The 22,130-nt window shown below is 41.4% G+C and overlaps 1 protein-coding gene across 1 annotated transcript in view; it reads right to left on the reverse strand.

The window, feature by feature from the left end:
* The window catches only part of LOC122792710 (armadillo repeat-containing protein 8-like), a 1,055,700-nt gene that overhangs the window by 395,824 nt on the left and 637,746 nt on the right, over positions 1-22,130 (reverse strand). Inside the window, exon 6 of the mRNA XM_044060296.1 lies at positions 3,818-3,910. Within this exon, the coding sequence (XP_043916231.1) occupies positions 3,818-3,910 (93 nt within the window). The remainder of the gene's footprint in view (positions 1-3,817; positions 3,911-22,130) is intronic.

Below are 22,130 nucleotides of genomic sequence, written 5' to 3' on the forward strand. Positions count from 1 at the left end.
CTGTCAGGCTTTCTAGGAGCTGGTGGCAAGGAATCAGGAGTAACACTGGACTCCAAGAAGACATCACCTACAATATCCAGGACAGGGGGTATGGCTAGAGGCCTGCACTGAGGCAACTCTAAAAATTCTCGGAGTCTCTTTTTGGACTGTGGGTAGTCCTGGCATTCCCAGTGGAAATGCTCCCTTAACTTATGCAAGGTTTCACCAAAAGAAAAGTCCTCTGGAGGGGATACAGAGGGAATGGAATCCTCTGCATATGTGTCCTCATCGGTAGATAAGGGAATGTCTTGGTAATCAGAGGGATCAGAGTCATCGGACTCACGATCTGTAGAATCAGAAGGAAAATCAATCCTTTGTTTTATAGAGGGGGAAGGCTGGCGTCCCTTAATTAACGTAATAAGGTCTTCAGCCATTCTAAAGATTTGTTTCCGTGATATGAGAGCTTGAGCATGCGCTTTAGTAGTTGGTTTTCTAGGTGTAGTGCAAACTTTGGGCCTGAGAAAGTCGGTAGTTTTAGTCAAAAATGAAGTTGGTTTAATACAAACATCGGAAGGTTGTAATACACCCTCAAAAGCCAGTGCCTGCACAGCGGCTCCGGACCCATCCATGGTAGAGACATCCACAGATTCTAAAGTCGAAGAAGGAACTCTGGGCATACCGCACTCCGAATGGGTCTCAGCAGAGCCCTGCGAATCTGTAGAAGTGGGTATCAGGGGCTGCAAAGAAGCCTCACTGAGTACCGGCCTATGCGGTCTGTCCCTGTCTTTACCCTTACGTTTTTTTCGGAAAATCAGTAGTTGGATGGCTTATGGAAGCCATTTCGGAATATGGAGAACAAGAGCGAAAGAATTTAGCAACAAAAATAGCTCAATGACTAGTTTGGCCGTTGAACAAGGCACAAAACAGTCAGCGAGGAACGTCGTGGTCTGGGCCTAAACAGGTGACTCAGTAAGAATGAAAATCTCTGTGAGGCATTTGCTTTGCACAGGCAAGACTTTTTTTTTTCCTGACATTGGTTAGAGCAAGAAAAAAGTATTCCCAATGGGGTACTTATCTTTTAGAAGACTACAGGTCTGAAATTCGAAAATGAAAATTTCAGGAGGCGGCCGACTGGCACTTTTGAACTGCTTTTGCTTCGGACATTGCACGGCAAGAAAAGCTGATGTAATGGCATCGGCTGCATGTTTTATACCCCTGATGGCCTGACATCATGGAAGAAGTGACAGCATCCGATGCAAAAATCCCAAGACTCTGGTATTCAGGCTGACTGAGGTCTACCTGCAGGCAGATAACCCAAATGTGATGACTGCAACAGTGAAACACAAAGAACATCCAAGTAGCACCATCAGGGATGGAACTGGTATTCAAACATTTGAAGAAAGCGCCACAGGCAGAAAGTAATTTGTCATGAATGGAATATCAAAAAGAAATGGTACGCTTTGAAACTAACAAACCCACAGCCCGGGCATGAAAAGAAAAAGTTGGTTAATTTAAATATAGCCTTTGCCTTGTCTAAATAATACCCAAGCTATTAATGAAGATCGAAGGTGGGCAGAACCTTCCTTAATAGCAGACTGTGCAAAAAGAAAAAAGGAAGAAAGCTGGATAAACCGATTAAGAGACAACCCACTGACCACTTTGGACAGGAGGTTTACAAAGGGGTAGAAGACAGAAGAGGAGCACGAACAGAATCTCCCTGTGGTGGTCTCAAAGCCATCAGTGCATTAAATAAACCCGGAGTAAAATCTTGCCACTCCTTTTGAGGATCCTTGGGAGAGGAGGAAATGTGCTTTATCTTCTGTTTTTAAGAGGGATGTCAGCTTTCACCAACCTTGGCGGCTGAGAACCATGCCTAGACTCAGTCAGAGCACCAGGAACTTCCTCCTTATCTAAGATATGGGAAATTCTTCTAGGCCCCTCAGATATGATAAGCTGCGGTTCCCCCCTCCAAGTCCACTGTGAATGCCTGCAAAGCCTCAGAGGATGTGCAAGAAGCCAGTTCCATGCCTCCTCCAATGGGGTCGTGGCAGAGGGAAGCAACGTCAGTACCAGGTGGTCTTCCAGGTTATCATCCAACTCAACAGACATCCAGTACCAGCTGGACAGCGGCAGTATCCGACCTTGACTTTTTGGCCTTTTTCTTATGCAGCAGCTGTGGGCGAGTAGATTTGGCTATGGTACCCTGGGCCAAAAACTGGAGACAATGGTTCTCAAGATAGATGGAAAGTGAAGAAAGACAGATGCAAAGTGTCTTCCGCACAAATACCTGATAAAGAGAGCACTGACTGGCCATGAGAAGTGCCTAGACAAAACAAATACATGTTGTGATGATCCTTATGGGGAATCTGACTCCCACACTGACATTTCCCTTTCTTGGATGACATGAACTCCCAAAATACAATGTAAAAGAAAGGGAACCCCAACAGGGTACTTATCTGAGAGGGGCGTGGTATAACCAGCACAACAATGAGCGTTAAGACCAGCAGCTAAGAAGTTTTCAGACTCTAGCATCTGTACGTCATCTTTATGCCCTACTCTGATACCCGGAGCATACATGTGAAGTGCGACACTGGTAAATTTTAAAGGCTTTGGTATACTGGCAAGATGTAGGGCTATTCTTGGCAGGAGATCCCATAGGTTAAGAATACTTCAACAGTGAAATGGAAGGACACCTGAAAATACATGGCATACATTCATATTCCTGTTAAACTGAATCAGAAGACATTTACATGCCACTTTATGGTATGAAATAAAACTTTACATAGGGATACCAGGCATTTAGCACAGCTTTCCGAACATTTACACCTGTATGTAAAACATGCAGTTATGCTTAAATATATTTATGTAAATCTCAAAATATAATAACACAAGCAAAACTGCTTTGCAGCAAACAGAGTATCACATCTGCATGAAAAGAAGTCCAACTGATAGTCTTTATACTACAGTTATACAGAAATTAAGAAATGTTCACAAATTCCAATATCAAGTACTGTTTGTGTAACTTACTGAAGACTTAACTGAAAAATCACTATCACCATGGTGAAGATGTGTGGTTGATCAAGTTTCATATTCATACTTCTTGCACACGTTTAAATGTTTTTCTAAACTTATCTTTGACCTGAAACAGTTTACTCATAATTATCTAGCCACAAAGTCTGCAGGTGTCAAATGGTGAGAAATTCGACTGCTGATTGAGTCAACTTCTTATACAGGCTCTAGTTAAATGCAAGTGGAACAGTCAATGATGACTACATCTCACTGCAAATCAACAGTAAGAGTATGAAGTACTGAGCCAAATGCTGATTTGTTCAATTATGATGTAAATATTTCTATGCAAGTGTTTTTGGAGGGGGAGGCAGTCTTCTTTTGTACAACACACTACATTTTTCTGAATTCATAGTGAGGCCAAAGTACTTTTATAACACCTACATAAGGCTCAGGAACTTTTCTCTGATTGATGACATTTTATGGCACAGTTAAAGAACCAGTGACAGTCCGTTCTCATTTTCTTTATTCATTTTCTAGGTATTTTACAGTCAAAAAACAAAATTAAACATCTTCTACAGCTGATACTAATAAAACTAACTTCTAATATCAAAATATTACAAAAACAAAAGGCAACTAATTAAACAGTAAAACCATTTGGTAGCACCAAGTAGTGCAGTTTGTACATATCCAGACCATTAAGAAAGTTTAAATATCTGCTGCAAACACCCCAAGCTATAAACAAACAGCCAACTTCTGAAAGTACAATGTTAAGTTTAAGGACGGTCATAAAAATCTACATGCTGTTAAAAATCATAAATGGGATGCTTACCTTGCAACAATGGGAAAATATCTGACAAATATATTCTTGGGTATATCGTGATTTACTCAATAGTAACATAAGGTGTGGGATCACTGAAGCATCCTAAAAGAAAGTAAGAATTATGGTATTAAAATGAGTTAAATACAACTATGAGACGCACCAAAAGAGGCATCACTGACTAGACTTATTCTAACCAAAAACAATCTATAGTGGCACTGGTTATGCCCCTGTGTCAACTCACACTAACTACAAAACCCTTCCCTAGACACCTATCTTCTCACGAGTATAATCTTGTGTCTTCTCTAATGATAATAACATTAATATGACTATACAGCGGACTAATGTCCTGTACATATTTTAAATGTTTATCCATAGCCATCTTACACTAGGACTTCTGGTGAGACTTTACAGAATAAGTGTGTCCTTGTACATACTTTGTATGAATATCCATTGCTGTTAGACACTAGCATTTTTGTGTGACATTTGTGTGTGACACTTTATAATTAATAGTGTCTGACATATTTTATCAGGAATATCCAAAATTATTTGCACTTGGATTTTTCTTATTCAAATGCTAAATCCTATGAAGTGTAATAGGTTCATAGGTAGGTACTAGGCTATTGGCCCTAAGGCCTATATAAGCCTAGCCAAAAAATGTACCCTGGTTTTCGCCACCCAAGAAAATGATTTCCTGTGCCCCTGTCGAGCAGAGCCACAGAAGTGATCCCTGGGGTGAATTTCCCATTTCCCATCCAATCATCAAGATTTTTCTTGAAGAGTGCTAATGTATGCCTAAGCTTTGTAATGCACCAATGCCTTTGTACATACCATTGTGTTTATAAACATTTTGATGTAAGTGGAGCTTTTCTCCCCGGGCCTCCACTGAAAATGGAAATATATCCAGTTGGACTAGCCCGGTCAACAAATGTAAAATAAAAATATAGGGCAGTGCTGTTTTTTTCCCTTGTCTGCAATACACGCAATGGCCACGAGAGAGAAAGGATGTATGAGAAGAGAGAGCAGAAAGTCCCAAGTCATAAATTTCAAAACCAAGTCCACTTCTATACAATTTTATTAGGGTAAAGGATTCAGACCTAATACAGCACGAACAAAAAATTTTCAAAGGGTTATACAGAAAAAGAAAAATATGTAAATATAACTAAACTAGTAGACCACCACCACTGCTCCTAAATAAGCATTTATTTCATGTGTTGCAAGTTTGCAGGTCATCATAATGTAAGAACAGTAAAATCAGCCCACATCCATGGCAATTGCACACTGTGGAAAACATGTCAAAAAATAGGCTTTATATATATACAGTTACTACATTAAGTATTTACATACTGGAGTCCCCTTCTAAGACTGGGAAAGTACAGTTGTGTACGCTTACCATAAACGTAGATGTTTGAGTGTATTCACTGTTGCAGTCATTACATTTGGGCAATCTGTTTGCAGGTAGCCCTTAGTCAGCCTGATTAACAAAGTCTTTGGTCCTGTGTCGGTTCCTGTCCCTTCTTCTATGACATCAGGTTGTCAGGGGTATAAAACATGCAGCCGACGCCATTACATCAGTTTTTTTGCCCCAGGTGTCAGGTGTTCCCCAAATGGGAAGCAATTAAAACTATAAATACAAGGATATACCTCCAACAAAAAAGCAAATACACCAAAAAGCTTTTTGAGCATATTAAGGGAGAGTAGAGGTATAGCCAAAAGAAGAAAGGGGTCTGGAGGGAGGGTAACCAGGACTGCAACAATGAATACACTCGAACATCTACATTTATGGTAAGTGTACACAACTGTACTATGTTCTTCGCATTTCACTGTTGCAGTCATTACATTTGGGTAGATTCCCAAAGCCAAGGTTGGGGGGAGGAATGTAAATAGAATTATGACCAGCTATAAGGCCCTGCAAGACTGCAGTGAAAAAGCCAGCTATGGATTTAGAGAAAATTGGCAAATGATAATGCTTGGTGAAAGTATATACAGAACTCCAGGTAGCAGCTTCTAGGATGTCCCTTGTAGGGACGCCCCTAAGAAAGGCTGTAGAGGTAGATGCAGCCCTGGTTGAATGGGGTCTGACGCCCTGTAGGATAGGTTTTCCATGGTGCTTATAGCACAAATGAATGCAGTGGCCTATCCATTTTGAAATGGTTTGCTCTGAAATAGCTCCCCCCTCTGTCCCTGCAGCAAATGTCACCAGTAGTTGTTCAGATTTCCTTTGAGGTTTAGTCCTGTCCAAGCAGAATCTAAGTTGTCTGTGCACATCCAAGGAGTGCAGTATCCATTCCCCTTTATTCTGTGGGTTAGGAAAGAAGGTTGGCAAATTAATGGACTGATTAAGGGCTACACTGGATAAAACCTTGGGCATGAAGGAGGGATTGGTTCTGAGGGACACCCTGTCCGCATGAAAGATGACAAAAGGCTCCACTACCATAAGGGTCTGTAATTCAGATACCCTTCTTGCAGAAGTGATTGCTAAAAGAAAAGCTGTTTTCCAGGAAAGGAATTTTACATCTGTAGTAGCAGCTGGCTCAAAAGGAGGAATAGTGAGTTTCTCCAAGACAAAATTAAGATCCCAGGTTGGAGTTGGAGCTTTCCTGGGTGGCCTTAAATTTTTGGCCCCTCTGAGGAACTGCTGGAGCAGTGGGTGAGAGAAGAGGGGGGCTCTGTAATATAATGAGCTGAAATGGCCAAGGCATGAATTTTATAGGTTCATAGGTTGGTACTGGGCTATCTGCCCGAAGGCATATATTAGCCCAACCACATTGTGCGGTATTCACCGCCCCTTTAGTAGTTCCCTAGACCCTTGTACTAGCAGCTAGTACCCTTGGCCCCTATCTAGTAGTATTTTGATGGAGGAAAAGGACAAGCCCTTATGACGCATCTCAGTCAAGTATTGTAGAATCTGTGGTAAATTGGGCACTGCTGCGCTCATCCCTTGAGACTGGTTCCAGGCACAAAATCTTTTCCATTTTGCGGCATAACATTTTTTTAGTACTAGGCCTCCTTGCCTCTAAAATGATATCCATCATTGATTTACTGAGGGATGGTAAAGGAGAGATTTGGTAATTAGCCAAGCTGCTAAGTTCAGGGTTTGCAGCTGAGGGTGCAGAATCTGGTTCTCCTGCTGAGACAATAGGGAAGGAGTCTGAGGCAGATGCCATGGGGCCAAGCATGACACAATGCGCAAGAGGGGGTACCAGTGTTGGGGTGGCCCGTATGGTGCAATTAAAATCATCCTTGGCTTGTCCTGTTTGATCTTTAGTAGTACCTTGGAGAGCAGAGGCAGAGGAGGAAAGGCATAAACCAATAGGTTTTCCAGCTGAAGGATAGAGCAGCCCATTTCCAAGCTAGCTTGTAGGGAACCCTTGTGCAAAATTTGTCCAATTGATGGTTCTAGGGGGATGCAAACATGTCTAATATCTGGTCTCCCCCATTTGCTTATCAACATGTTGAAAATCCTTGGTTCCAGTTTCCAGTCGTGTGGGTCCATGAGGTTTCTGCTTAGTCTGGTCTGCCAGTGTATTTAGTTTTGCTGGCAGGAACTGAGCTTGTAGATTCACTTAGTAACTCATGGCTGTGTTCCACAATGCCATGGCTAGTCTGCAAAGGGGGTAAGAATGTGTACCCCCCTGTTTATGTACCACATGACAGTGGTGTTGTCCATCTTTACCATTAGTTGTCCTGGAAGAATGTGGTCCTTGAAGGCTGTCAGAGCATTCTGTACAGCTAACATTTCCTTTTGATTTATGTGCAGGTGCATTTGACTTGGGTTCGATTTGCCCTGGATGCACTTCCCTGCCAGGTGAGCCACCCCATGCATAGTTTAATGCTTCTGTTATTAAAGTTTGGGCGGCAGGGGGTAGTGTGAATGGTAGTGCCCTGTTTTGGTGGCAGGCCTCTGCCCACCAAAGGAACTCTAGGCATAGGCAAGTTATGATAGGAATCATTGCTTCTAGATCCTGTGAATGTTGACACCACAGGCTTTTGACATACCATTGTAGTTTCCTCATATGCAGCCTTGCATATGGAATTAGAAGAATGCAGAAGGCCATGAACCCCAAGGCTTGCAGTATTTGCCTTGCAGATAACTGGGTTTTTGTGGCCACTTGTTTGAAGTAGGTTGTCAAATGAATCCGTTTCTCAGGTGTGAGGAAAGCCATCTGGGAAGTTGCGTTCAAGCTTGCTCCCAGGAATATAATTTGTTGACAGGGTACCAAGTGTGATTTCTTTTCATTTATGGTGTACCCCAGACAAGTCAGCACCCTTTGAACAAAGGCCAGATGATTCAAAATATGTCCTGGCTTTCTGCCTGAATTAGATAATCTTCCAGGTATGGGTATATTTGAATATTTCTTTGCCTTCAAAATGCAATGGCTGGAGCTAGGCACTTTGTGAATACCCTGGGCGCAGTAGATAAGCCAAAGGGCAGTGCAGAGAACTGACAGTGCATGTAGCCTGCTTTGAAGTGTAGTTATCTTCTGCAAGACTCCCTGATAGGGATGTGCAGGTATGCTTCTTTTAAGTCTAGTGTTGCCAACCATGCATCTTTGCTAGCATAGGAAGCAGCTGGTGAAGAGTCAACATTTTGAATTCTGGAATCACCAGAAAGGTGTTTAGAGTATAAAAGTCGAGGACAGGATGCCATGTATTGCCTTTTTCCGGTACCAGGAAAAGTCTCGAATAGAAACCTTGCTCCTTTTCCTCTTCTGCTACCGACTGAATAGCCCCCATGCTTAAGAGAGAGCGTACTTGATTTTGGGCCTCTGCCCACTGATTTGGGGGTAGATCTGGCCACCCGCTTGGTGTTGGTAACGTGTGGAAGTGAAATCTGTATCCTTGGGACACTATATTTAAAAACCATTTGTCCTGGGTAATGAGTTCCCAGTTTTTGGCCTGCAGACCAATCTTTCCGCCTAAAGGAGCATTCAGTTGGGAAGTGCTTGGAAGCTTTAAAAGCAAGTCATTGAGACAGTTTTCCATAGGGGGAGTCTTACTACTCCCAGATTTGGGTGCAGAAACCCCCCACTGCTTAGTCTTGTGTGTCGCTTGGGAATGAAACCTGGGGTTTCTGCTGTGTTTGGGTTTGGCTTGAGAAGACCTGGAAGGCGTTGGAAAGGACCAATTCTTAGAGGGCCAGTGCCTACTACATCTAGGAAGCTGAACTTGTACGAAATCTTTAACAGTTTGCATAGATTTAGCTTTATCTTCCATCTTTTTAAGAACTTCCTCAGCTTTGTTGCCAAACAGGCGGACCTGATTTAAAGGAGAATCCAGCAGTTTAGCTTTAACATGATCAGGCAAAGATTGCTCCTTAAGTCAAGCATGCTTTCTGAGCACAGACTCAGTAACAGTAGCAACGCAAGAGGCCTCTAATGAATCAAATCCACATTGCAAAGTATGTTTTCCAACCTGTTCAGCAGAATGCATTAAATCCTGTAATTCCTTATTTTCAGCACAGTCAGGAATCAACATTATTTTCTGTTTAAACAATCCAATAACATGTTGTTGATACTTTAACATATGAAACTGGCAGTTTAAACGCCCTAATGGCCAAGGTTGCACAAGTGTAAATCTTCTTGCCCCACCTATCCAGTGCCCTAGAGTCTCTATCAGAAGGGGTAGGATTTTTAGCAGTAGAAGCCTCAATGCCCTTGGGTCCCTGTGAAATAGTCTCAGGATCTGCAGCAGAATTTTAAAAAAGGAACTTGTGTGAATCAGGAACCCTGTAATATCTGTCAGGTTTTCTGGGAGCAGGAGGCAAAGAATCAGGGGCCAAACAGTCCGAAAAGCATCATCAACAATGTCTAGTACAGGAGGTATAGCTAAAGGCCTATGCTGATGTGGCAGGAGTAAGAAATCCCTAAGCTTCTTTTTTGAATTAGAAAAATCCTGGCTTTCCCAGTGGAAATGCCCCCTTAAAAAGTATGTAAGGTTTCACCAAAAGAAAAATCCTCTGGAGGGGTAGCAGAGGTAACAGAGTCCTCAGCATCAGAATCCTCATAAGTAGATAAAGGCAAATCCAGATCATCAGAAGAATCAGAAAAATCAGAATCCTGGTCAGAAGATTCATAAACAACTTCTGCCCTAGGTCTCTTAGAAGGGGGAGGTTGGCTTCCCCTGATTAGAGTTATAAGATCTTCAGCCATTCTTATCATTTGTTTTTTAGGCATTGAGGCCTGAGCATGCAGCCTGGGCGTCGGTTTCTTAGGCACGGTTCAAGATTTAGGCCTAAATGAAGGAGGAGGCGTCAGTTTAATATGCAAGTCCATAGGCCTGAATACACCCTCAGAAGCTGGTGCATGCACAGTGGCTCCGGACCCATCCAAGGTAGAGACAGCCGCAGGTTCCACAGTTGAAGCATCTCATGGCACACCAGACTCCAAATGGGTCTCAGTAGAGGCCTGTTAATCAGAAGTAACGGGTATCAGGGGCTGCAAAAGCATCTCATTGAGTACCGGCGAACTGGCGACTGGGCTTAGGAGAAGCGTTGTCGGCAGCTTTGGACCTAGGCGGCCTGTCTCTATCTTTATCTTTGTGTTTTTTCGGAATCCCGGTAGTCAGATAGCTAACAGACGACAGTTTTGGAAAATTAAACGAGAACCGAAATATTTAGAGGTGAAAATATACAGACAACGGATAGTGCGGTGATTAAATAAAGCAAAAAAACGACAGCAAGGTACGCCGTGGTCAGGGCCTAGGCAAGGAATTACAGTACGAATGAAAATCTTTGTGAGGTATTTGATTTCCACAAGTAATGCAATTATTAACTTTTACAGACATTGGTAAGGAGCAAGAAAAAGTTTCCCCAACGGGGTACTTAGCTTTAGTTGAAGACTTTGGTTCTGAAACTCGAAAACGAAAATTTCAGGAGTCTGCCGACCGGCACTTGCAAACTGCTTCGGGCACTGCACAGCAAGAAAGACTGATGTAATGGCGTCGGCTGAATGTTTTAAACCCCTGACGACCTGACATCATGGAAGAAGGGACAGCAACCGACGCAGGAACCAAGACTTTGCTAATCAGGCCGACTGAGGGCTACCTGCAAGCAGATAACCCAAATGTAATGACTGCAACAGTGAAACACGAAGAACATCATCAGCTTAAATCAGTTCACTTAAGTGCCATCCATTTACTGAATGGCTGTGATGTACATAATGCATAATGAAAAACTTTATGAAACAAGACTGATACACTGGAAAAAATACAATGTTAGTACAACTTGAAAGTAAAAAATACAATGAAAACTAAATGAAGAAATTATAGAAAATTAAGTAATCACATGAAATTATCCAATGCCAACTCTGATAAAGAAAAAGCAAAAAGGTCAGATATTGTGCTTTAATAAAAGGGCGGAAGAAAAAAAAAAAAAGTTATGCACCTACCACAACATTCCATGTGAGTTGTCCATCTCACCCGGATTTGCAACCGATCCTCAGTTCCTACTCAGACATTTACTAAAGCTCGAGGTCTTCAACCAGCTTGTGGCTTACTCCCTATCGCATGATGCTCTAGTGCCTTCCTCAGATCTTGTTTGCTGCATACTAATGCTCATATGTAACTCCCTATTATTTATAAGGCTGTAAGAGGGTCAAAGCACAGCAGATGCCAATCAGAAACCTCTTGATCCTCTAGAAGCCAAGGCTGGGGGTAGGAGGGAGGGACGTAAGAATGAAGGTGAGATGAACAACTCACACAGAACGTTGTGGTAGGTACATAACTTCTTTATGTGAAGTCCTATCTCGCCTTCATTCTGTATTGATGGGACAGCATCCCTAGTACCATCTTTCTTGGGTGGCTCACGGGAGTATATTCTTCAGGACAGTGGAACCAAAGAAGGCCCTGTCCCGGGAGGCCAAATCTACTTTGTAATGAGTGATAAAGCTATGAGGCCCCATCCACGTGGCTGCCACTCAAATGGTAGCTATCAATAACTGCACAAAATGCGGAAGAGGTGGAGACTGCCCTAGTAGAGTGAGCTTTTATTTTGTCTGGCAGCTGTTTGTTCACTGACTGGTAAGTGAACGAAATGCAACCCCTAGATAAGGCAGTTTTTCCAACAGAAACACCTTTCTTACAGTCTGAAAAGGATACAAATAGTTGATGCATCTTTCTGAATTCTTTTGTTCTGTGTAAATAGAAATGTAGCGGTCTATGAACGTCAAGTTGGTGAAGCATATATTCTGCCTTACTGCCATACTTGGAGGGAAAAAAACAAAGTCTATGGACTGATTTCAAGTTGGATTTTGAACATACTTTTGGTAAAAAGGAAAGGTTTGTTCAGACAGACTGACAGTCATTGTGGAACAGCATATATGGGGGTTTGCTAGATAATGCTTTTAACTCAGAAAACCTCCTAGCCGAGGTGATAGCCACTTAGAAAATGGTCTTTCATGTCAAGAACTTTAAGTCACATGATGATGCCGGTTCAAAGGGGAGAAGAATTATCCAGGATAATACAAAATTCAGGTTCCATGGTGGCAGTGGGGTCTTAATGGGTGGTCACAAAAGATTAGTGTCTCTCAGAAAAGCCTTTGAAAGTCTGTGGAACATAATGTTTTGCCCTTCATCTCTAAAATGAAAGTTTGAGATCGCTGCTAACTTTACTGGAATAGTGGCTCCAGCTGCTCCGTCATTGAAAAGCTTCATCAAGAACTCCCAAGATAGAAGATATAGGTACTGAATAAGGGTCAATATGGTTCTGTAATGCCCAGATTGAAAATCACATATGCTGAGGTATAACTCCTCGTAGATGTCTTGTGGGAAGAGATCAGTATATGTTGTGCTGCAGATGAAAGGTTTTGCAGCCTGCCTATATTTGGAATTGGAGCAGCCAAGCTGTCAATTTGAGGGTCTGAAGGGATGGATGGAGAGCCCCCGATGAATAAAACAGAAGGTCTGGTACTGGGTCCAGAATCCAAGGCTCTTCCTGAAGATGAAGCCGTAGGAAGGGGAACCAAATTTGACAAGGGCAGTAAGGGGCTATTAGTCCTTCAAAAAACACTGGCTTTCTGAAAAACTTTAGGTATCACTGGAAATGGAGAGAATGTGAAGAGGTGACCCAGGGGCCAATCATGTACAAGTGCATCCCTTGGGGGTTACCCCGGAGGGGGGGATTAGGGCAAAGTAGCTGCTGCATTTCATGTTCATGGATGTGAAAAAGATCACAGCAAGCCTGGTCTCATTTCCGGAAAATCACTTCCACCACTTCTTGTTTTAGGGACCACTCTCGTGAGGCACTAGAATTGCCCAGCTGAGTTTGTCTGCTATCACACTGGATTTTCCTGGGATGTGCATTGCTATCAGAAAGCACTGGGACGAAGTCACCCACTGCCATACTCTCACGGCCTCTTGACAAAGGGGGTAATATTTGGTTCCTCCTTGCTTGTTTATGTACCAAACAGACATGTTGCCTGTCTGGAACTGTTCCTAATGGAAGAGAGTCTTGGAATGCCTGCAACTCTAGAAGCTCCGCTCTCATCTCTAGGATACTGATATGCAAATGGGCCTCGTGATCCTGCCACACGCCTTGGGCCGTCCTTCCCTGATAATACCCCCCCACCCTATCTGGGAAGCGCCCGTGGTCATATGTGGCTAGTGGGGATGGTAGAACGAAGGAGTGACCTAAGGTCACTTGATCTGAATGTAGCCTCCAATGTAGGTCTCTTCTGCAAGATTCTGTAATCATTACCTGATGCGACATCAGAAGTACCTGCATGGTCCACTGAGTGAATAGGAGCCATTGTAAGATTCTCACAAGCATTCGAGCTAGGGGAATTACACTGATTGCTGCTGCCATTGTCTAGTACTTTGAGAACTGTCCTTGCTTGAGTATTTGTTTTTAAGAGGAAGTGTAGACTCTGTTGTTAAAGGGTCCGTATCCTGTCTGATGGAAAATGTACCATCACAGTAGTACTGTCTAAATCTGCGCTTATAAAAACGATATGTTGAGATGGCAATATGGCAGATTTTTCGTAGTTTACTGTAATCCCAAAATGATAACAGAGATTCAAGTGGTGTCTCGCACTTGTATAACTAGATGCTTGGTGGTGGTGGTTAGGAGCCAGTCATCTAGATATGGAAACACCCGGAATCGTAAATGTCTCAAGTGACCTATAACTACTGCCATGCATTTGGTGAACTCACTGGGGCTGTAGTGAGATCAAAGGGCAGAGCTCAAAAATGGCAATGACTGGCTCCCAGCTGAAAGCAAAGTTAACTCCTGGATAGCCTGTCCATTTTTATGCGGTAGTACGCATCCTGGAAGTCTACAGAGCACATCCAATTGTCTTTTCCTACAAAAGGAACAACTGACTGCAGTGTAACCGTCTGGAACTTTGTCTTTTTTACAGATTTGTTCAGTCTGCTGAGATCTAGTACAGGTCTCCAATCCCCCGTTTCCTTTGGGACTAAAAAGGACCTTGAGTACGTCCCGGATCCTATATGGTCTGCAGGGACAGGCTGGATGACGCTTTGCTAGCAACTTCTGAATTTCTATGGTTGCTTGTATCCTGTGACTGGGTGGAACGTCCCAAATCCTTTTCATTAGTGGGGCTGGTATGGAAAGGGGTACAGAGTAGCCTCTGGATATAATACTTTGTAACCACTTGTCTAGTGTTATTTTTAGACAGGTGTCTGGGTAAGATAAGCGACCCCTGACTGCCTCCAGAGAGGGACAGGCAGGCCTTCTTTCAGGGGCGTTGAAAGGGCTTACCAAAGGAGGATTCTCTGTCGCGCACCACGTGCGTCTTGAAAAACTCTCTGGGATTTTCTTAACCACATTTCTGCCCCCTTTTGACCCTTGGGATTGGGTCTGGAAGGTGTGGAAATACAGACTCCAACGGCAGATAGAGTCTTTCCTTCCTAGTCACACCTGGTTAGTGTTTCTTTGTGCTTAGGCCTGAACAAGGACAAGCCATCGAATGGGGGTGTTAATAAAGGATGACTTGAAGGTTCCGCAAAGTTACACAAGCGCATCTAGGAATGTCTCCTAAGGGTAATTCCTGAACCCACTGAACTACTCGCTCCATTGGCTGCATAAGAGACAAGCTGCATGAACGAGTTTACCACTGAATTAAGGGTGGAGAGTTGGGAGGGCACCTCATCTGCAACCTCCGCAGCCTACTGAACCCTGGAGTGCATCTCCAAGCTCTTTTAGGAGATCTCTCTGTAACCTTGTGAAATGGGTAAGATAAATTCAGGGACCTGAGAGTAAAGGTCATGGATGAAAGCATGCATTTTCCGTATGTGTCCATCGGGCAAGAGTCTTTGTTCGGGGAATGGACAGATGTGGACGTCTCAGACAACTCCTTTTTGGTGGCTGCCGCCGCCACCACCATAGCATCTACTGGGACCCCTTTTGTCAAAAAAACTTTGTCTTCTGAAGAAGTGATTAACCTGTAGGGCCTCCGGGGGGCAGCTTCCACTGTGTCTGCAGACTCCCATGCCTTTTGACAAACCAGTTCCATGACTTCATGGAAAGGCGGAGACACCCAAGTGGCGGAAGGGCGAGACCCAAAAGCCTTCAGGTAAACAGACTACTCGTCAGAAGAGTTGATGGGCTTCCAGCCGCCTCTCTGTTTAAGGATGTCTAAGATGTCCGCAAAGGAGACATCTTCAGAGGGCGACCGTGGGGACCCTTCTGAGTCAGAGGTCTGTGTCAGAGGTGACAGACTCCTGTGGGGAGTCCAAATGCTTCCTCCTGCATAACCTCTTCCGAGGGACCTCTTCAGGGAGGCATTCCGAAGAGGTTTCGGAAGAGAAGGGTTTGCCCATTGGGGAATCCTGGTGCTCTGGGTCTCTATGCTTGTGTGGTGTCGGTAATACTGAGGCAGACACCAGTGCCTTTGGGGGAGGAATGGCTGGACCTGAGAGTGTGGTTGTCCAAGGTGACAGTGCTCTCCTCAGGAGTTCGAAAGCTCCTTGCCCATAACCAGAGGAAACACATGGATCCATAGAACCAGAAAGTCCCCCCAGCACCACGGCAGTTGGCTCCAAAGCGGAGGTAGGAGCCAAACTCACCCATGCCGAGGCCCCGAGAGGCAAGATCGGATCCAAAGAAAATTCGGCCTGGCTCTCCACCCCAGACCCAACTGGAGAGTGTCAGTTCCTAGACTCCTCAGACAGCGTCAATGTAGTCGGAGCTGTTGGAGCCAAATAACCTGGAGCAGGTCTTGGTTCCACTGCTATCAGTTCTGAGCATTGAGGGTCCAAAACTGCAACTCGGGTCAGAGGAGGAACTGATGTAGTCGGGACAGGTTTGGTCAGATGAGAAGTCCTCAGGGTCAGGTCCAATAGAAGCTTTGCCAGCACTGGTGTCCTCCAGAGCCTCTGCACCACACGATCCACATTGTAGTCAGCAATGCTTCTAGAGGATCGAAAAGAGGGAGCTGGGGATGCTATAGTCTGCAGAAGGGGGGACCTTAGGGTGGGAGATACTGACTCCAGAACATGGGACAGGCTCTTCACTTGTAAAACCAACGGCTCTGATGCCAATGGAGCCGAAGTGGACGGTCTCTCAGACCCTACAGATTTACGGATTGACGGAGACATTTTTGCAGACAAGGTTTCATCAATTTCTGTTCTTTGTTGCAAGGGGAGAATATGTCTTTAATACTTGTTAGAATGATTAGTATGGCCAGCCAATGACTTTGTATTTCTTTTTATTACTTATTAGTATTCAATTTAATTGAAATTAATTGATGTGTGTTTTTATATAAAAGAAATGACTTGAGCAAGGTTAATTGATTCTGAAGAGGTCTCCGTTGGGAGACGAAAGCGCTAAATCAGTTCTTTTAAACTGTCCTTTGTTAACAATAATAAAATAATTTCTTTCGTGGAGTTATTGGTGGTGATTATTCAATAACTATTTTACGTGGTGGAGCTTTTGGTGGTGATTATAACTGAAACAAACTATCTATTAGGGAAGACAGCCTTTACTGCAACCGAACCACATTTTTTGGTTACAAGTATTTAGTACTTTGAAGTGGTTCTAGGTTTTTCCGTGTGGTCCGGTTTCGAGGAGTCTCCTTTATTGGACATTTACTTTGGGTTCGTTTTAGTGTACACCACACCTTCATTTTGTTTATTCTCCTATGGGTAACACCAGTCTACTGAGTGAACTTATTCGAGTTATTCAGAGTCACTCACAAACAGACAACTCACCGCCTGACACAAGGAATGACATTCCGTGTGCACAAAGCAGTCCGAGGATTGGGGGTAACACGGAAATGACGACAGACGCTAGAGCTGAATAGAGCGTGGCGACGAGGAGAACTGGAATTAGAGACAAAAGCTCCTTTACTGCTAACAATCGTGGAGGAAATGGTTATAACAACAGGAGAGACAAAGAACATTCAGGTACTGGTGTTTCAAACAACCTTATGAAATATCAAAACATTATTTCAATGCGTGGCTTAATAAATCGTTTGTCAATACCAATAGACAAGCCAAGAGTGATTGTAATGACAATATGGATTATAAGGACAAATGCAAGGCATTAAAGCAATTTTTAACTAGGTATAAGAACCTAGTGGTGGAGAACTGGTATTTTAACAAGTGCCTTAAGGATAAAACTGTTCCCAAGGGACTTAGAATTAATAAGTTCCCCTAACAATATTAATGACAATGTTGATGGAGATTTTTTTTAAAAGTATATGTGATATTTTTAATGAATGTGGGCTGGCCATGCTAAAGGTATTAATCAAGTACAATGAACAGAGAATGGAGTTGGATAAGAAAGAAATAGATTATACAAGGAAATAAATGACGATTTGTTTTTTTCAGTTGAAGAATATAAAACTGTCTACATGAGAACTTTACAGGATGTGGATAATACAGTAACACGAAGTTACAATAGGAAAGTGTCTAAATTGGAAATTGTGAATGAATATAAGTGTGGGATAGCTTATAGTCTAAACAATAGGAATTTCAATGAACAAAAAGAGAGTGTTTGGTGGGTACCGATTTCATCAAGCACACAAGCAGGATAATTACGGTAGAAGTGAGTGGAGTAATAATAACAAGGGGCAACGCATGAATCACTCACATGGGCAGGATTTTAATGAAGACCTTAGAAACACCACATGTGAGGGTGTCCCTTTAGAAGAGGAAGGACCGAGGAGTTCCGAGAGGTTAAGGAACCGTGCGCAGCAACCCTCATATACCCAAGTCACAGGGAATTACCATCGCAACGAGTATGCGAGGAGAATGTACAGGTAGGGCAAGTTAGCAGTGATGATTTAAGAGAAGAAGTTCCTACAAACTATACAAACAATAATTGTGATAAATCAACAGCTATTATTCATTCTTTTAATGATTTTAACATAATTATTCTTAGTATTAATGAAGTTTATTTTTAATTATTTATTAAAGGATTTACATTTGTGCCTATTAAAAAGCCTGCTATTGAAAATATTTTATTAGATATAAAAACTTTTACAAGGAAGTTGAATTTCAAGCATTTGTTCAAGGAAGATAACAATAATTTTAAGAAGGATGTGTTAAAAAGGTTTAGCATATACAACCCCCCCCCCCCCCCCACAGTAGGATATCATGCATTTTGAAAATAGTCTTATTAGAAGAATTAGGAGTGAATATAAACAAGACAAAAATAAATATGAAATAATTTAACTGATGATGAAAGTAAACTTTTACAAGAACTCAGTGGTAACAACAAAATACGTGTGATGAAGCCTGACAAAGGTGGGGGAGAGGGTCCTTATGGACCAGTGGGACTACACTAATGGAATGCTGGATATATTAAACAACGATAGTATCTACACGTTAGTCTCTAGGAATGAAATAAATATTTCTTACAGGAAAATAGACTACATAATAGAGGATAATTTACTGCAAGGTCTTATTGATATGGATTTATACAATTTTTTAAAGGTGAAAAAAACAGTAATTCCAGCTATGTTTGGTATTCCGAAGACCCACAAATGTTTTCAAAACCCCCCAATGAGGCCTATTGTTTCATCCCAGGGATCAAAAACCCAACCTTTTGCTATATATGTAGATACCAAACTAAAGAAATATTACACAAAATACCCACATATCTGGGTTGATTCTTGGGACTTTTTACAAAAAATTGGCAAAGATCCCTATGGGGATGGAATTATGTTCATCACAGTTGATGTTCAGGATTTATTTTCTGTCATACCCCATTTGGAGGGTATGGATTGGTTTGAACAAATGGAATTAGAAATGAATTTGTTAACAGCTGATGAATTTAAACTGGTATTAGAAAGTATGGAACTAGTATTAAAAAACGATTATATATTTTTTCAGGGGGATTATTACCACCAAAAAGATGGAGTTGCAATGGGTTCAGCATGTGCCCCTATATATGCGAATATTATTATGTTATACTGGGAGAAACATTATTTATTTGAATGTGAACTTTTTAAATTTGTGAAGGGCTATTATCACTTCTTGGATGATATATTTATTCTATGGGATGGGCCTAATGAGTTTATTGATGAACTGATTTCTTTTATTAACAATAGTACTACTTTTTTAAGGTTTACACATGAAATTAACTTGCATGAAATAAATAATTTGGATATTAAATTACAACAGAATTATAACACTAAGAAATATAAATCTAGTGTTTATAGAAAGAAACATTATTCCAATACATATTTGCACTTTGACAGCGACCATCCTAGCTTACTAAAGAAGAATATAGTAAAGGGACAAATGATTAGGGTAGCTAGGATGACATCAGAGAGGGAAGATTTTCTTAGTGAAGTCGACAAAGTACAAAGAATGTTCCAACAGAGAGGTTATCCTTTTGAACTGACCCAATCTGTCAAAGAATATGTGACTGAAAAAAGGGATACTAATTTTGTACCCCTAATTAAGCAGAACAATACAAACAATACAGCAGTTGACAACAATGGGAGTAACTATCTGAATAAGAAGACAGCATTACCATATTTAACACTTACTTATTATAAGGGCATAGGATGGCTTAAAAAATGTATCAACGAAACATGGGAGGTGTTTAGGACAATGTCCACCAGGGTCACCGTTTTTCAAAATACGTTGACATATAGTTATAGAAGGAATCAAAATTTGAAAAATATTTTTGAGAGAAAGAAACATCCAGAGGTAGGTGAAGTTGTCTCTAATAGAAGAGGTACCTTTAGATGTGGTAGATGCCCACAATGCCCCTTTATAGCTGATGAAAAAGAACTGTGGATCCCGAGTTTAGGTATGACATTGAAGGCAAGAAAATACAGTAGTTGTTATACAAAGGGGGTGGTATACATTGCACTTTGCAAATACTGTTGTGGATATTACATAGGTAAAACGGAACGACTTCTGAGGAAGAGAATATATGAACACATTAGGGACATTAATAGGAAAGATGAGAACAATGCACTTTATAGACATGCTCTTATATGTCAGCAAGCTAATTTCAAGTTTTGGGTTTTAGAGGAGGTGTAACATTTTGAAAGAGGGGGTGACTCGGAGACTAGGCTAGAATATAGAGAAATGATTTGGCAGTTGAAAATGGATGCATGTTGTGGTAAAGGTTTGAATGACCACGTCTCCATTACACCAGCCCTCAAAATATTGTCTGATGATCCAAAAAGACACAAAATTTAAGGTTGCTTTTACATAGAGGATGTTTTTCCCATGGTTTTGGAATAATGTTATGTTTTTCAAGAATATCAAGGTATATTTCATAATCACGTAGTATTTTATATATTTTTTATATTTTATATTTATATTTAATTATATATATATATTCATATATAATTTTATACATAATTTTATATTTTATACATACATTATTGATATTTATTGAATATATTTGGTGCAACATATGTATTTTTTTAATTTTTTTAATATATATATAGATATATATATAGATATATAGATATATACATACATATACCTTTCACATATACAAATATTAGCACAAGGGTGAAAGTATTATAATAGATTTATCCAACTTTGTAGGTTTTATTGGTATTGTTTTATGTTGTTCATTAGAACTATCCCCCAAGGTATGTTCTTGAAGGGGCTTTTTCTTGTATCTGTGTTCTTGAAAAGTTGTATAAACACAAAAATCATTTTTTGCATGAAAATTCTTTCAGGCTTAAGGTTTCAGCAATTTCTGTTCTTTGTTGCAAGGGGAGAATATGTCTTTAATACTTGTTAGAATGAATAGTATGGCCAGCCAATGACTTTGTATTTCTTTTTATTACTTATTAGTATTCAATTTAATTGAAATTAATTGATGTGTGTATTTTATAGAAAAGGAATGATTTGAGCAAGGTTAATTGATTCTGAAGAGGTCTCCGGTGGGAGACGAAAGCGCTAAATCCGTTCTTTTAAACTGTCCTTTGTTAACAATAATAAAAGAATTTCTTTCGTGGAGTTATTGGTGGTGATTATTCAAGAACTATTTTACGTGGTGGAGCTTTTGGTGGTGATTATAATTGAAACAAACTATCTATTGGAGAAGATAGCCTTTATTGCAACCGAACCAAATTTTTTGGTTACAAGTATTTCGGACTTTGAAGTGGTTCTATTTTTGCAGACTTTCCCAATGGCTCAGAATCCTCTGAAATAGTAGATGATGACCTTTTAGCAGTTTTACCAGATTTTTGTGAGAGAGGTGAACGACGACTTCTGCGGACTTTGACCCTATTCCAAGGCCTCTTGAAAGGAAGATTTCACTAGTCCTCTTGCGATTAATTTGTTCTTCCTCTCCTGAAGAGCTTTGGAACTAAACAAGTGACAAATTGCACACGATTCCTGCAAATGAACTGCTCCCATGCAATAAACACATTCAGTGTGCCCATCGCTGATGGACATCTTTTGATTACACTTGGGCACTTTTTGAAACTCAAAGGTTTAACTTCTTTTCCTTGCTTAGACACTGTACCAGTTAGAAAGAACAGTTGTGTACACTTACCATAAATGTAGATGTTCGAGTGTATTCACTGTTGCAGTCATTACTCTTGGGGTTATCCTGCTGGCAGGCTACCCTCAGTCAGCCTAAATTCCAAAGTCTAGGTCTAGCGTCGGTTGCTGTCGCCTCTTCCCAGACGTCACTGCGCCAGGGGTATAAAAGATGCAACAGACACCATTTTCTTCAGTTTTTCTTGCCCCAGATGCCAGGTGCCCCCAAAAAGTGAAGGCAAAAAATATGCCAATAAAATATGCATGCATCAAAACATAATACCTTCATCTACAGGCAAATACACCACATAGGTTGTATAGATTAGAGAAGTGCAGCTAAGTTCCAGCAAAAAGAGATGGGGGATGCTGGGAGGGTAACCTGGACTGCAACAGTGAATAC

Source organism: Protopterus annectens, chromosome 2.part0 (genome assembly GCF_019279795.1).
Source record: "Protopterus annectens isolate FY-2018-M chromosome 2.part0, PAN1.0, whole genome shotgun sequence".
Taxonomy (NCBI): domain Eukaryota; kingdom Metazoa; phylum Chordata; order Ceratodontiformes; family Protopteridae; genus Protopterus; species Protopterus annectens.